Here is a 16622-nt window from a genome sequence, read left to right as displayed (position 1 = left end):
TTTGTTTACTTGGTTATATGTGGGACTATTTCTAGTGTGGTGACTTCCACAAGTGTAGACCAGGACGAGAAATGTTCATGCTTTTTTTCAGTTTAAACAAACAAGATATAATATGTACTGGACACAGCTAGGCTAGCTGTCGAAGCTAATGGTAAGCTACTTTCTAAATCTGTTAAATGCTTAGTACAGATTTGACCTTTGACATCAAGACAGAGGTTTACTTGTGATGGATGCTCAGTTAGTTAGAATGTCCTGTTTTTATTAAATTTCTTATTCAGCCTTTACGCATTCTGGCAGTTGCTTTACCCTGACATCAGCAGACATGAATTCTGGATGTTCACATTATCACTTGCCATTTCAAGCTAATAAAACCAGCTGGATGTGCTCAAACCAGACAGGACCACGACACACAAGCACCACCAGAAAAACGCAATACACGACCTGCACCGGAAAAAACATGCAAGTTAAAAGATGAGCAGAGTTGGAAGGCAGCTCTTCATCATGTATCGGATCAGTTTATTCATTCAGTCAGGACATGTTTTTCTGTTGTCCCAAAGTCTTACACAAAGAAGTCATTGTGAGATGTCCAATTTGTTTTGACCAGAAAACAGGAAAGAAAGAAAAACCAGTATGTTGATCATGGAAACAAACACACATTCAAAGACTGCTCGCCACGGCGACGAGGACACTACACGGTTCATTGAGGCCAATTTGAAGAATCCAATCACCCATCAGATCTCCCAATAGTTTCCCAAATGTACCACTTGAATAGTTTTGTTCCTCTTAGATTTCATTGTACCTGGAGGAAGGCGTGTGGGGGAACATTGAAAAGGTACAAAAATAAATGCAAAACAGTACTTTCAAGAGAAAACTTCCTCCTCAGCTTTTGAGAGGGGGTTCCAAAGCCATGTTGAGCAGAACCAGTTGGGTGTACAGTAAATGCTTGCATGCACGTTGACACAGGCACTGATCTTGACTTGGTGTCTCACTTTGTGGGTCCTCAGTCACAAGACAAGAGCATTCTAGGAACTGTAAGCTCTCTCAAACAAGGCAGTCAACAAAATTTCTTTTAAAAAAAGAAAAAAAAAGGTCTGTCCATTCACCAATAACCATACAGAATGAACATTTTGGATGCACACTTTAACTGTTCTTCAACTGAGGGGAATATAGACCAATAACAAACCCAATAACAAGACTCTCGAGACCCTCTATAGCCTGGTTTCTGTCATATGGAAATAAGAAAGCAACAGTAACAAATATCTTAACACACAAAAATAGTGGCTTTACTCCAGAACCTTCCAACATCTTTATACGATACAATACATTACTCTCAATACAGGCTGACCTCTACTGTATATTCTGTCCAGAACGGCTCAGCAAGCCAGTGCTGAGGATTCTGTGTAACGTAATAAAATCCAGAAAATACCAATCACAAGAAGCACTTAATCAGCTTCTTTTTACAAACAAACATAAACAAAAGCGGTATACGAATAAAAAAACTAAACAAAAAAACAACACCAAGAACAGCAAAACCAAGCACAAGTAGTAATGATCTATAATTAAGGCGAGTTAAAATATTGCAGAATAATTTGGCCCCTGTGTCTCAAACAGACTGCCACAACAGTCAGAGCTCCCCGACTCTTAATCGCTGCAAGGATCCAGAGAAGGGAAAGAAGAATGAACTGAAATGAGAACCAAAACAAAAAAAGAACAAAAACTTTAAAAATGTGATCCTCTTTGGAGAGAAATTGATTTTATTTGGTTTAGTTTGGTCTCTTCCTCAGGAGCGTCTTAAAGGGAACAGTGAGGACCTCCTTTCTCAAATAAATTCAAATAAAAAAAAAATACAAAATTAAGAAAAATAAAAAAGATGACTGGTAATGTGATTAACTCGTGTTTATCTAAGACTGTTTTTTTTGAGCACAGTATGAAGCGGGGAGGGGGGCACCCAAATCAGAACATAGAAAACCGTTGTTTTACCAACAACCTGATATGACAGATGACAATGCAGTGCCCTGTGGGAAGAGTGTGAGTCCTGAACGTCCTCCCTCTCATTAAAAGCAGTCGGGCGCAGAAACCAAAGAAGGGGATAGGAAGTCAAGTTTCTGCGATACAAAGTGATGCTGACCCTCTTTTTTTTGTTTTGTTTTGTTTTTTGTTTTTTTTTGGACTGGGACTGAAGGTCATTCCTGACAAAGACCCCTCCCTCCCCCCACAAGCTGTCTCTCTACTCCCCTGTTTGTTAAAAAGGCTGGGGGCTAGCAGAGTCAGCTTTAAGTCCTGGGATCACCTTTTGTACGAGGGATCACCGTCAGACTGTCCGGCTGTTTCTGCGGGTTTGAACGAAGGTATCAGGTCACCCAAGAGGAGGAGGCATGGCTGTGTTTTTTTAATAAAGCTGTCCGAAGTCCGCCGTCCTCCTCTCTGTGAAAGCAGGGGCTGTGGTCCTGTTTTTTTTTTTTTACCAGCCTCTCCTCCCACCCTCGCCCCACCCTCTTGTCTCTTTCCAACGCTTTAGACCCATTCCTGCATGGAGCGTTTGCAGTACAGTATGTGGCGTGGCGTACCCTTCCTCTTGAACTGCACCACAGTGTAGACCAGCACCAGGAGGCACAGCGCGAGCACGCAGGGGATGACGATGGCGATGGCCTTCACCGTGTTGGCCTCGTTGTCCAGCTCGATCACCACGTCCGAGTTGCCGTCGTCGGCCGGTGGGCGGCCGGGGTCGATGGGTGTCAGATCGCAGCCCATGAAGTCCTTGAGGATGGAGCGAGGGTAGCCCGGTTCCACTCGGAGGAACTGGTTGTTGAACTTCCAGTACTCCTTCCCCTTGTAGAAGTAGGTAAAACCTGGAGTGGAGAAAGAGGAAAAACAAACTTTAAGTGCAAAGTGGAATGTAGTTTAGAGTAACTGTCCTTACTCCATTTCTTTAGTTCACCACTGATCATACTTTGGAAGCTTTCTTTACAACTTCTTGAGTCCTGAGACCAACTGGCCAAATACAATCCAATAATTTCCAACAACCACCTCACAACACTAAAAATTAACTCAATGACTTGATCTGGCAGACGTAGTGTTTCTGTGCTTGTGGCTGTTTACTCCCAATTCAGGAAAAGCATTTTCTTTCTAAAGAAAATATTCAGTAAAACTGCCGTTCCTCTTAACAGAAAAATACTGACTCAGCTAAAGTCAAAGTGATGACAACCCACCAGTAAGGTTCAGAAAAGCCCACCTCAAACTATTTCACAACCAGTGTGATGCTGCTGTTGAAGCGCTGTTTCCATTTCAGCTTGACTGTTCAGCTAAGATGTCTCTGACTGTCCCTCAGGACTAATTATATCGGTCATAAAAGAGAAAACACACCCATGCAGGAGCCAGACCCCACAACGAGAGTCACACAACAGCACAGCGAATGTCATCGAGACACAACCTGCTTTTCAAATCACAAGAGTGACAGTTGTTTTTTGACAGGAACATGTCTTTGTGCTGTCCAGATTAATACAACCACCACAGTCAGCCACTGTTCATTCCATTTGGGAACCATTTTTGCAATTAAAATGGAGAGACAATCATTTGTCAGACAAACACAAGCCATTTCTAACAACTCTTTTGACAATGACAGTTTTTGCGGTTCCATGATAACGCCATATTGTGGAAAGGTTGCTTCTATTTGTGCTGACGCTAAACGTTGCTGCCTGCTGCAAGTTACTGTCCCCGAAATGCTCGTTGGGAAAGTATATGCTGTGTAAAACTGAGCCTGACAGCCTGGCTGAATTCTCAAGCTCGCCTCTTCCTCGCTGGCCCCCTTTTACACTTTGTGTCTCGCGATTTATTATTCATGTACACCCTTCTCTGGAAAGATGAGGGAAGGAATGCTCTAAATTTCCAGTGAAGGAGGGCCAGGGCTTTTTAAATCACTTGTTAGCTGGAGATGTTTCTGGTGGGGAAGTGAAGAAGCACAGGGTGAAGTATTAAAAGATTCATCTTGGAAGGAGATAAAATAATGAAGCGGCATTGAGGGCATCCACAAAGGAAGAACTGCTAACAAATTATTGGAAACTGTGTAGACCCTTTGTACGCCTTCTCCCATGAGGCTGTCAGACACCTGGCAGCATATAAAACAGAGTGTTTATAGATGTAACTCTCAGTTCAATTTCAATGCAACTGGTGTTTTGGATGCTCAGGACATTATGTACCTATACTGCTGACATATTACATCTAGTTCAGGGGTAGCAGGAAATCACAGCCGATCCAGCAGGTGATAATTTTGGTTTCACATGCAACCAAAAATCTATTGGGTGTGACTAAACACTGGTTGCACCGGTAGGCCTTACGTTTAACAGCTCTGCCTGTGCGTGTCTATGGGTGACCCGCACAGGTAAATAAAATCACTGTTTCAAGTAACATAAGTAATCAGAAATAATTTTTGGCTTCACAACCTGAACAAGATCAGAGAGCGCAGTACTCCGCCAAGGCTGCTCATTCCCCCATATGGCATTATCAGAAATGCAGCATATTTTTGTAGAAATGCAGCATTTGTTTATTAGTTATTGATGATCAGAAATCACGGCAACGTAGAATGTGGCAATTTAATATAGATTTACCTAAAAACAAAATGACCTTGCACTGAGCACAGGCGTGTGTTATGCACATGTGCGTTATGTACGGATACCGATATCGCACGATCTAAATATGTAGCGAGTGGCGGGAATTGATGGGACTCAGAAACACCCCCACAATTTAATCAATTTTTCCTTGTATCATTTCCGATGGATAAGTTCCGTTAAGTCCGCAGCTGTCGATTTCTAGTAGGATTGCAATCATGTGATCGTCAGCAGGCAGCTGATGTAGTGTTCATTTGTTGTCATAGTTACAGTGACGTTGTGCCGCTATCTCACAATGATACAGAAATCTTTAACAATTCCATGGATCAGACTATAAGCCGCATCACTGCCAAAATCTAATCCCTTGGTTCTTGTGTCATTTCTGACCTTCCCTGAAAATTTCATCCAAATCCGTTTGTCCGTTTTTGAGTAATGTTGCTAACAGACAGACAGACAGACAGACAAACGTACGCATCCTACGGAGTACTTATGTGCTTGTACCACTTTAGAGAAACTGAGGACCCCCAGTGCCACCAGTGTAAAACACAAGTCTGGTGCCCTGAGTCCAGTTTCCAGTGTATTCTGGGAAATCACAAGCAAAGATTGATACCAGGTAGCAATGAGTTTAGCCAAATAATTAGTTTAGCATAATGCCAGCAATCAAGGAGAAAGTTAGCTTGGCGAAGTTAGACTCTTACTTGCTTACTGGAACTTGTAAACCTTAATGATTCACATGTTGTATTCCTTGTGTTTTATCATTTACAGGGATTTATATGCTTTGAGTATTTCTTGGCAAGTAGTGGCAGGGAGCAGTGGCTTCCAGAGCCTTGTCGTCAGACTAGCTACTCTACACAACACTCTCTGAGTCTTAGTTTTTTTACACTTCTGTTTGTGTAGAGATTAAATAAATGTAACATAGATTGCTAATTAGTGATCCCGGAGGCAGGTTTTTCAACTTTGGACAGAGCCAGGCCTCCCAGCTGTAGCTTTATGCACAGCTCACATACATAAGACCGGAATCTATCGTCTCAAACTCTTGGCACACGAGCAAACACATGTATTTTTGAAAATGTTTAATCTTGTATGGCTTATAAAAGGGTTGGACTCGTATTGTGTTCCATGAGAAGGCACAGTTTGGTCTTCCCAACCTGACCACTTGCAGTCTAAGCAACATGTGGTTGTGTATGCAAGTCAAACACAAGCCAATCTACACACAACGCCCTTTAAGTTCTCATTTAGATTTCAGCTGAGTATTGTGATTAGCTGAAGAATCATAACCACTGTTGGAGTTTTATTCTTTCCAACCTGGCAGCCGCTTCTGCAATACTTTTCTTCTACATTTAACACAAATTAAGCAAAAACAGTTTTTTTTTTAGAGGTGGGGAGATCCAGATGAAGCAACAGATAGAAAGCAAACATAAAGTGTAGTGACAAGAATGGCTATTAGGAAAGGGAGAGGGCGGTGAGGGGAGAATGAGAAGAGAGACAGGCTGAGGTACAGTGGGTTAGAGCCAGGTCAGTGTCGCCCTGGGGCCCCTGCTCTGAAACGTGTTGCCTCACCCACACTGTCATCGGCTGCAGCAGCATACTCAATTATGCCTGGTTATCTGGGTCAATGTTATGAGCGTGCCACTTGACACAGTCTGTGCAAACAGCTAGCCTGCCAAATAAATGCATGCCGACACATATACGAGCAGAAATACATAGACACATCATCGTCCCCTTGGATATCAATCCATCCTCCATGCTCTGATTGATGCCCGCTCCACCTGGCCTCACCGGCAGACATGCCCGGCGACGGATCTGGCAGCAGATCTTCGGCACAGATGGCCGGAGCGTTCAACACCACCTGCTCTCCTTTTTCCAACCAAGCTGCTGCCAAGACCAGACCCAAACCCACCTGGCACAATGCAACCAATGGGAAAAGCTTTCCCCTCTTCAGACTACATCACTGGCCTATGGTTGAGCTCTTTGAGAGTTATAAATCCCGCCTCCCCACCCTTGGCAAGGGCCACTTGGCTTAAACCGGAATGAGCGCCCAGCAGTGGTCTTGTCCTTTCTGCTTTCCACAGCCCTGCTCCAACTGGGTCTTATGGCACAATGAGCAGGATGAACTGATTATGGAATATTTCACTTGTGAAACAATTCAAAAACAAGACAGGCATTTCTGGATAAACTGACCTGTTTTCATCTTGTGTTTGCAATATGCAAACACTGCTTGTTTCCCTTGATACTGCACGTATGGAAGCATGCCACCCACCAAGACTCGCTGTAATAACTGGGGCAAATTTCATCAATGTTACCCTGGTTTACCTCCCACACAGTGTGTGCCAGTGACCAGCTGAAATCAATGCAGCCTGGAACATGAACTGTGCTGTTATTGCCAAATCAGAGTTTTGGGCAGGACAAATCGTACCATTGGCTTTGTCGACGAAGGCCCCCTGTGGCGAGTCAGGCACACCTCTCCACACTGTGATGGGCTTAGGATATCCAGGATCCATGGTTCTCATATCCTCATTGTAGCGCCAGTACCTAAACAGGAACAAATGATGAGCCACGGGAAGACAAAGCTGGTACTGTACGTCTATAAATGTGGAGGAAATAGGGTTGAAACTGACAACAGATGGTAGTTTATGTTCATACTTAGTATCTTAACACCACATGTCAGGTTAAGGGCATCCTCTAGATGACTGTATCTGAATTAAGCTGAATAATATCAGTCAAAACGGCAGTGAGAGCCACTGGGCAGCATGCAGTTTTCAATAGAAAGCTCTCATCATACCATCATTTATTGATTCAGAGAGCCCATATTATATATTTGATGGGGTTTGCTTTCTTTTAGCTTGCTATATAGCTGTTTTCTGCAAACTTACAAAGCCTGCAGTTCAAGCCCACAGAAATCCCTGCTCCTTACCTGCCTGAAACACCAAGGTTTATCTTCCGTTACTTATTTATGTCACCATCTAACACATTAGCAGAATATCTGTCTAGTGGCTAGTTTGGTACAACCTCAAACAAAGAATGAGCATCTGTCAGAGCAGATTGTGATTTTTGCAGAAGAGGCTTAAAGAGAAGGGACCTAAAATCAATTGTTTCAGATGGCGGTTGAAAAAAGATGCTATTTACAGTATGAGCAAAATAATTTGTGCTCTGAACAATAAAGCATGTTGACACACTCAAGTCAACCCTCTATAATAAAATTCCAGATTTGTAAATGTGCATATAATGGGGTCTTTAAAACTATAACTTCTACAGTCAAACATTTACTCTGAAACCATTTTTTCACATTAATGAAATGGGAATACGGACAGATGACAAATTAAAGCAAAACTTTAACGACAGTAGTTCCAATGTGATAATGCTCCCTATCCACAGAGCAAAAGGGGTCAGTGAACTGACAGCGTGTTAGTGTTCTTTAGCACCATCATTAAAACACAAAATGAAATCTAAAGTAGAATCTACTCAGTCTCTGGTCATGTCTAACCTTTGCCAGAGAGGAAGCATCACGCTAAAAGATACCAACTATATTAGAATATATTTGTATGATCATACGTCCTAAAAGATATTTGCGACCTAAATCTTATCTAAAACAATGGTCCTCTTCCAGTCGTACCCACCTATCCTCTTTAAAGAAGTAGGTCTTGGCCACATCCTCCCACCACACGGCGGTCTCAATGCTCTGGGCCGGCATGCCGTGGCCGAACTGGGTGATGTCCTTGGGGTATCCAGGCTGCAACACCGTGTCCTTAAACACCCAGAACTGCTTCCCTGCACATCAAGGAGGAGATGGGAAAATAAATTAGAAGAACAAGGACAAGTAACAGCAGGGATTACCCTCCAGGAGGAAAACATACATGAAGGACAGATACAAGCCTTGTAACAAACAGTAGGCAATAACCTGTTGCCTTGTATTACTGTATTTGATGTTGATGTTTCCCTAATTTAAAACAGGACACAAACGTGGTGACAAGTTCTCCTTGCCCTTGCTTAGAGGTACTCTGGGAACTTTTAGGGGCTGGCAAACGATGCTGGTGACTGCTTAGCTGAGATAAAAAAGAAACAGCAAAGACCCTTGTGGGAAAACTGGCGACCAAACAAATCAAATTAAAGCCTTTTTTGAAAGTTTCCCAGCCACACGAAGCAAAGAAAATACCTGGATTGTGGGCTATTTTTAGGCAGGGCTAATGTTGCTGAAATATTAAAAATCTTGAAATATTTTTAAATCATATTACATTGTGTGAGTTTTCCATTTGTTCCTCTTTTCCACTTTTCTCTCTACGCATTCTTTCCTGTGGTGTAATTAGGTTAAACTGCACATTTCTGACACAGTATGACCCCAGGAAGTGCATTTCTTCATCACTGGTGGAGGTATAATTTGGGGCAGGAGGAAGTGTGTGTGCGGGGGAGGTGTGTGTTACAGAAGAAAAGACGTAAGTGGAATGACGAAGGCAGAGCACATACAGTTTTTTATTATTCCCCTTTGATTTGGTTAGTCGCTGGAATGAGGCCTAAGGCTACAAATGTTCAATATTTTATGCAAGGGAAAATAAAATTAATCACAAAGACTATAAATATGATAATATCTCCAAATTGGATGTACATTTTACTGAGTCTTTCAATAATCTCAGGACTGACAAAAATAAATGAGCGTCTCTTTTTCGCCAGCTTGAGAAGAAAAACATGAAAAGGCCGACAAAGAAGAGAAACAGCGATAAAGCGGCGGATAAATATACAATATACTCTTTCTCATGAATACTTAAAGAACCTGAATGTACCTGTTTCTTAAAAAGACTTTTGTTCTTTGTAGTTTGATTAATATTTGAGAACATGAACACTTCTTCCCCAAAGAAAACAGAATCAAACATTTGGATGTAAAATATCTGTGCGATGTTTGCAGAAGCTGATTAACAAGCTGTGTTTAAAGAGCCGGATCCTGACTCCTCCTGGGTGTCTAACTAAACACCAGCCAGGCTCAGAAACTATGTGGAACTTTCGCAATGTCAGCTTTAAGATGACCTGAGCACTTTTCTTTAACAAATACAGGAAATGGGTGTGAAATAAAGCCGACGTGATATTGCAGCAATATTTACATTCACTTTCTTGCTCCATAAAGGGCGCATATGTGACATTTAACCTTAAAGAAGTAAACTATAAGAGAGTTACAGATGGAGCGGAGGAAGGAACAGTAGGACAGGGTGTTGGTCGAATGTTAAGTGGGAAGGAGAGACCTGTAGTGGCCTCTTTTTGGAAAGGAAATTCCTGTCATTTCACGTCTTTCTCTTACAGTGCTCCACTCGCTGAGGGTCACGTTTCCTCTGGCCTTGACACACACACACACACACAGACACACACACAGACACACACACAGACACACACACAGACACACACACAGACACACACACACACACACACACACACACACACACACACACACACACACACACACACTAACACACCGCACCCTGAGATTAATAGTCTTCCATCCCCATCAAGAATGAGTTCAAGTTGATTCACAAAAAAAAAAAAAACTACCCTTTCTCCCTTTTTTATCCTACATAAAATAGGATTCTCCATTCTCTCTTTCTTTTTAAATTGGAGTCGACTTGCATCGCCCTCCACATAAAAGTCTAGCTTCATCTTCAGAGCTGTGAGGGCTGCTTTGATGTAGTGGCAGCTCCAGCATCTGCTGCAGTGCAGCGACTAATCCCCTGCTTGCCCTCGACAGTGTATGAAGAGTGTTATATAGGATGAAGATTTGTTCCATAAAAGAGATGCCTCCTCCTTACACAGGCCACACACAAGCACGCATCGTACAGGAAAACCAACCACATGTGCCTGTCCGTACTTAAGTTAATATGCACATGCACACCCATCATGTCTCTGTGGTAAGATTGCTTGACAGTTTGCTTAAAACCATCAAATGCAAAGAACATGTCAAAGAATCTGCAAAATACTTTCTAGCGTATTCATGCAACAGAAATCATAGGGTTTTTCTACACACTCTGACCTGAACCACACAGTTTATGAAAATTTCAGGCCTGTCAGGCCAAAATGTTAAAACGGTGCTCATGGGGTTCTGACTGGAGTTTGATACCTTTTGATCTCTGCTGCGTGTCATTGCCATCCTCTCTTTTACCATAATTTCTGCCAATCTCAACTGCAACTATCTAATAAAACCAAAATCATCTCTAAAAAGTAAAGTGTAATGGTTGGATTAAACTGTGTGTGCATCTGCTCTAGTCTCTGCTACAAACTTTAGCAGGTTCTCTTAACTAGTTCACTATTTTCACTGGTAGCCTAGTTTCATCTGCTAAGGTAAGGATCATATTAGCTACTATAACTACTACTATAACTATAAATACATTAACAACAGCTGTACAATGAGCCGCTGGAAGGCAAAATGCTAGGATATCAAAGTTTAGGATAACATTAGCAGCTCTGCCCTGAACTTTATTTGGTCTGGGAAATTTTACACTCCAACAACGCTTTACAAACTCACCCGTTACTTACTGTAACACCTATTTCTCCATATTAAGTCAGAATGAAGAACTTTTAATAACATTATTATTCAGAATTAGCATTAGTATTGTATTATAATTGCAGCGCTAATTAGCTCTAAACTGTAACACAACAGTAATGCTGCTTGAAAACAGATCCGTTTTGTCTTTAACATGTAGTTTTGGCATTTTTTTCATCTACAATGCATTCTAAACCCTTTTTAATATAATACTTGTTTCAGAAAAATCATCTGGAAACATTAATAAAACAACTAGAGACTCAGTTTCAACCAACTCACAGATTTTTTTGTGTTAGTGTTAGCCCCCACTTGCAAGCCTCAGCTGATAAAACTGTCTCCAGAATTTAGTATTTCAAATTGTAACATACACCTAATGTACATGCCAATGCTGATATATAGCTCATTTTGGCTCATTTTGGCAGACATATTGGCCCAGCTGACGCATTGCTCTTCCTTTAATCTAAAATAACCCACTTTCAGACATGTCAGTGTGATACAAATGAAGCTAGCAGCTCTGTCTGTCCTCTGACACAAAAGGCCCAATCAAGCTCTGATTGGATTCTGCCTCCTAGGAGGAAAATGCATACTGATGTATAGATGTCGCTGCATATGTATGGTGTCTGGATGTAACCCTGCAAAAAGCATCGGTTTAATTTGATTCAATTTATAATGCAGCCTCTTACCTGCCATTTAGACTAAATAAAGAGTTCTACACATAAATTACTCAAGATCTGCCTGGGTGCTGAGCTGTGAATGATGATTCTGTGACGATGTTCAGTGTGGGTAGAAAAGCAGACAACATGCTTGAGTCGTATGAATTTCAAATACACCTTCTTGATATGGATACCCAGTGTCTCAGAAATGGAAACAAGGAAACAATGACTTAAAAATTGGCACTAGGCTTCACTGTAAGAATGAACAACACATGCTGAATCTACTTCTAATGTACACCAGTGGTGTGTGCTTTCCGACCTGCTCTATGATGCTGTAAAAGTTCTAAGTTAATCAGTGTCTCAGTCATGACTTCAGCGCAAACTAGACTCTGAAGTCCCCATCTGTGCATTCATCTTAAAAGAATTCATCAGACCAGGAGCTATTAGAGGATATTCAAAACGGCTGCTTAGACAAGGACCTAGAGTGCTGCATTTTGTTTTCTGACTGACTTTCTTCCTAATTTTTTTCTTCCAAAATGGGGACAGACGGAATAAGGCCTTCTGGGAAATCAGCTGTGTGTGTTCAAATGAAAAATGGCATTCTGTTAGTATAAATTTTCTAAATCTATGCAGCCCGGATAGAGAGCGGGGTGGAGGAAAAGGCAGCAAAATCAAACTTGCAAAGTCTGCGGTGCGCACGGGACCAGCAGTCTGCATTTCCAGGAATTGTTTGGTGTTGAAAATAGAAATGGGTTCGAGAGAAGATTTGTAGTTTTTATCCCAGCAGACTTCCAATGCTTACCTACATCTCCTTTTGTCAACACTCGTCTCTCTCTGTCTGCCTCCCTCTCCTCCTCTATGGAGCAAATATGAGCGCTGCCATGTTTCTTCGCTGTTTCTTTTAAGTAGCTTTTCAGCTTTAGACATAATTAGCTTTAAAGCTCTGTGTTTTGGGGCAAGCTTAGTCTAGATTTGAATATGTACACAAATCTTTTTAGAAAGGTGCAAAAATCTAAATCGGGCACCATCAAACACAGACAGGAAGCAGTGAAGCTCCTTGGCATGTGCTGTGATTGTGATTTCTATGAGCTACGCATGCTAATTATGTAGAGCTACAGTTGAAGATTTATGCTAAAATATATCACTAGCTCCAACAACACATGTATTATTATTATTAAAGGTCAAAATAGGTGGATTATGGTGGATTTTCAAACCCAGCAAAACACTGCTTTAATCTTCCCCAGATTTGCACTGAACTCATACACAGATAAGATCAAGGCAGTGGTTTGAGTGAGCATGATAACATACAGCAGTTATTGAAGATAAAAACCCTCGTTTTTCCTCTAAACACAGACACGTGCAGAAAATGTGTGCAGGGCATTAAAAAGACATGAGCATACAGCTTATATAAAAAGACGACAGGGAATCCATGTAAACAAAACACATCGAGGGATTCTTGTGGATGAAAAATACATTGGATAATAACAACATGAGGCTAATGTAAACCAGAGCTGCACACAATGTTTTGATTGGGCTTCAGAAACTGCAGGGTCAGAATAAATCAAAGCTTTATGATGCTTTGCCTCTAATGGAAACAGGCTTTACAAAGCAAGATGATGGCAACAGTGATGATGGTGGTGGAGAGCACAGCCTTACCTTTGAAGAAGACGAACTTGCCCTCGCTGTTCTCGTAGACTGCATCTATCTTGGGCGGGAGGCCCCTCCAGAAAACACTGATGAGCATGGGGTATCCCGGCATCACAGAGTTATCTCTCACCCGCCAAAACCAATGGTCCTGAAACGCAACAATGGAGAGTGTTAGGAAAGAAAAGAGCACGATAAAGGTCAAGCATGATTTAAAATTACCAACTGTTAGGTTCAATACAAGGGTAGGTCACAGCGTAAAAGTTGCACACGGTCTCTGTGATGGCACCTCTTGGTCAGTAAAGTACGGTCTTAAAGCCTTGAGTTTGGCATTTGGTTGTTGCCATCTTGGTCTTCTGAAATCAAATGTGACGAGTTAAGAGTAAGTGTGCCTGAGAACTCAAGGACACTATGCAAGTTCATATGTTAGCAACCTTCCATTAACAACATCTTGCTGCACTGAAGGAGACTTGAAACTAACAAATGAGAACATAAACCTATTACAAAAACATTTACGGAGGTAACAAATCAAGTCAGTAGTAGGGTCACTTTCTCATAGACTTCCATAAAATTGGACTTCTTTTTTCTTTCTGCCCCCTACTGGCTATGAGTCAGATTGCTGGTTTAAATCACTTCCACCTCACCTTTCGGACCTGGAGGCTGTGTCCATCTGTTAATGGATTACATTTAGGATTTAAGAAAACTTTTGTGCATTTTTCTTCATCAGAGGTGGCAAAGTTCACGAAAGACAAAATTGGTTAATGCAATCACATAGTGAATTTCTGTGTTACGTTTTTCTCACTGACTTCTCAATTGTTCCTGAGAGTGGAATGAATTCACCCTTGTAGCCAAAGGGTAAAAAAAAAAAAAAAAATGTCACTGTCATTACAACTCTGGCCAACATCGGTAATTCAACTCAATTCAGTTACATTTATATAGCGTCAATTCACAACATAATTCATCTCAGGGCACTTTACATACTTTAATGATTCCCTTTCAACAAGCACTTGACAACAGTGGGAATAATCATTTTCCCTTTAATAGAAAAAACCTTTCACGGAAGCAGGCTCAGTGAGACAAACCATCTAACCTGACCGCCATAATGAGCCTAATTATAATTAATACACCGGAGTGAAGAAGAGAAATGGGACATGTATGCTTTAAGCGAGTTAGGATTCACAATAGCAAAGCCTGTATAACTCAATATTTAGTTTTTTGGTCTGCAATTCTACTGTTTTTGAAGAGATAAAGCTAGCAAGTAGCTTTTGAACAAAGCTAACAGCTAAAGATATTTGTGTTGGTGATCAAAAATAGAACAAGAAACAGAGTGAATATTGAACTTACAGTCATTGGGTGGTCAGAAACATGACTAGAATTAAATGACAAAATTACTATGCATTTGCTGGATGTGTAAATATGAACGTTTGAGAACACAACTGCCATCAACATTAAAGGTCACAGTTGTGTTTACAGTTTGTTTCCACTGCCCCAAGTGACCAAAAATCTTTTAATGCATGTTTAACCTCTGATAAAGGGCAGCGCAGCGCTGCTTCCCTGAGCTTTTTATTAGAAAGCATCCAGGACTGTTTCCCATTAGATAAGACACAATTACATGATACGTGTGTTTGTAGATGTGCAGTCTATTTGTTGTATCTCTATGTGGAAAATCAAGTAGTGACAAAATACAAAAAGAAGTCTCAGGAAAGAAAAACTCTCATGCAAGAGTTTTAATTACTTTTAACGTTTCTTGAGACCAAACAGCCCACTGCCTCAAAGCGAGTAAAAATCTATAAAGATTCTGCATATTGTAACACAGTTGGTGGTAAATTCTAACATCTGATATCGGTGAATTCACGCCAACTCCTTGCTTTGATGCTCGAACAACAAAGCCTGCCCGTGACGATCAACTCTGGCTGCTGCTTTGACAGCCGTGATGCCTCTAAGATCCCCATATACTCTCTCAGGTTGCCTGGAAAGCTTCAGTGACAGTCACCTCACATGCAGAGCTTGAAGAACATACTGGGAAAACCATCAAGTAACGGGGGCAAAGTGATAGCCAGGAGCTTTATGAGAAGCCAAGAGTCTTTGATTTCCTTTGGGGTGGGGAAACATGAGCGCGGCCAAGTGGAAGGTGTGTCTTTTTGATGTTGGATGAAACTTGATGACAGAGGGAGCTGGGGTGAGACCCAGCTGTGAAAGCCATTAGGACTCAGCGAGATGTTCCACCCTTTGGCAATGAATGGCCAATTGCGCCTCCTGAACTTGCCGACCGCTCGGGCCAAAAAGTCTGACCACATAGCGAGGGACACAGAGTCAGAGAGAAGGGAGACAACACATCATCACACCCTGCTTCATTCACAGCGAAAGCTAAATAAATAGCCAGTTTATCAAACACTCTCTGTGCTGCTCTTTCTCTCTTTGTCTAATCCAATTGTTTCTCTGGGACTCTCCACTCTCCCCAGACTCTTCCTCCTCTTTCTTTTCATTTCCCCTTGTCTCTCATTCCAATTCCTCCTCTCTTCCTCTCCCACTCTCACGCCATACCTACTGCCTCTATAGATTTCAATTGTTCAGCATTTTCTTCTGTACACGGCTCGGCCCAGTAATTGAAAACAGATCAAACTGTGAAATCCGACCCATTTGAATCCTTTTGACGTTATAAAAAGGAAAATGTTCTTTCTCCCGCTCGCCCGTCCCACTCCCACTCTGAAAATAAAGCTCAGGCGAGCAGACTTCACTTGTAGAAAATTTCAGCAGGCACTTTGCAATTACAGGAACGTCCAGAATAATCACAACAAGTTCAGTCTTAGTAGAAGTTGGAAATATTATAGCACAAATTGTTCATGTTGTCTGCTTTAAATAAAAGGGCAGTGGAGTGTTTGTCATGCATACTTTCTCATGCTGCATGGTAATGCATTCAGAGCAATAAGGCTGAATTACCATATGCTCTCTATAGGAAAATGACTTGTGGACTGCATTAATTAACTGTCTCTACAATGGGTTTTTGTCAGTGTTGAGGAAAGCTTGTGAAGTAGAACACGAATTTCTGAGCTGAGGTGTTTTGCAAGCTCAAAATCAACAATGTACGAGACGTCACTGTACTGCATGACTTTACTGATCTGCCAATCTGACAAATCACTTTTTAGCTTCAGAACATCGTTGCAACTGCTTTTTGTTAATACTGACCATACGTACCATTTTTTT

At 41.5% G+C, this 16622-nt stretch overlaps 1 protein-coding gene across 2 annotated transcripts in view; it reads right to left on the bottom strand.

Annotated features, from left to right (window-relative positions):
- Positions 1–495: 495 nt before the first annotated feature.
- Positions 496–16622, bottom strand: part of LOC111587077 (matrix metalloproteinase-16-like) — an 85330-nt gene continuing 69203 nt past the window's right edge. For both annotated transcript variants that reach the window (XM_023296891.3, XM_023296892.2), the window contains 4 exons: positions 13431–13569; positions 8222–8372; positions 7021–7136; positions 496–2849 (listed from right to left, as the gene is read on the bottom strand). In XM_023296891.3, the coding sequence (XP_023152659.1) occupies positions 2515–2849; positions 7021–7136; positions 8222–8372; positions 13431–13569 (741 nt within the window). In that variant the 3' untranslated portion in view covers positions 496–2514. The remainder of the gene's footprint in view (positions 2850–7020; positions 7137–8221; positions 8373–13430; positions 13570–16622) is intronic.

Source organism: Amphiprion ocellaris, chromosome 22, assembly GCF_022539595.1.
Source record: "Amphiprion ocellaris isolate individual 3 ecotype Okinawa chromosome 22, ASM2253959v1, whole genome shotgun sequence".
Taxonomy (NCBI): domain Eukaryota; kingdom Metazoa; phylum Chordata; class Actinopteri; family Pomacentridae; genus Amphiprion; species Amphiprion ocellaris.
This window is presented reverse-complemented; position numbering and strand designations above follow the sequence as displayed.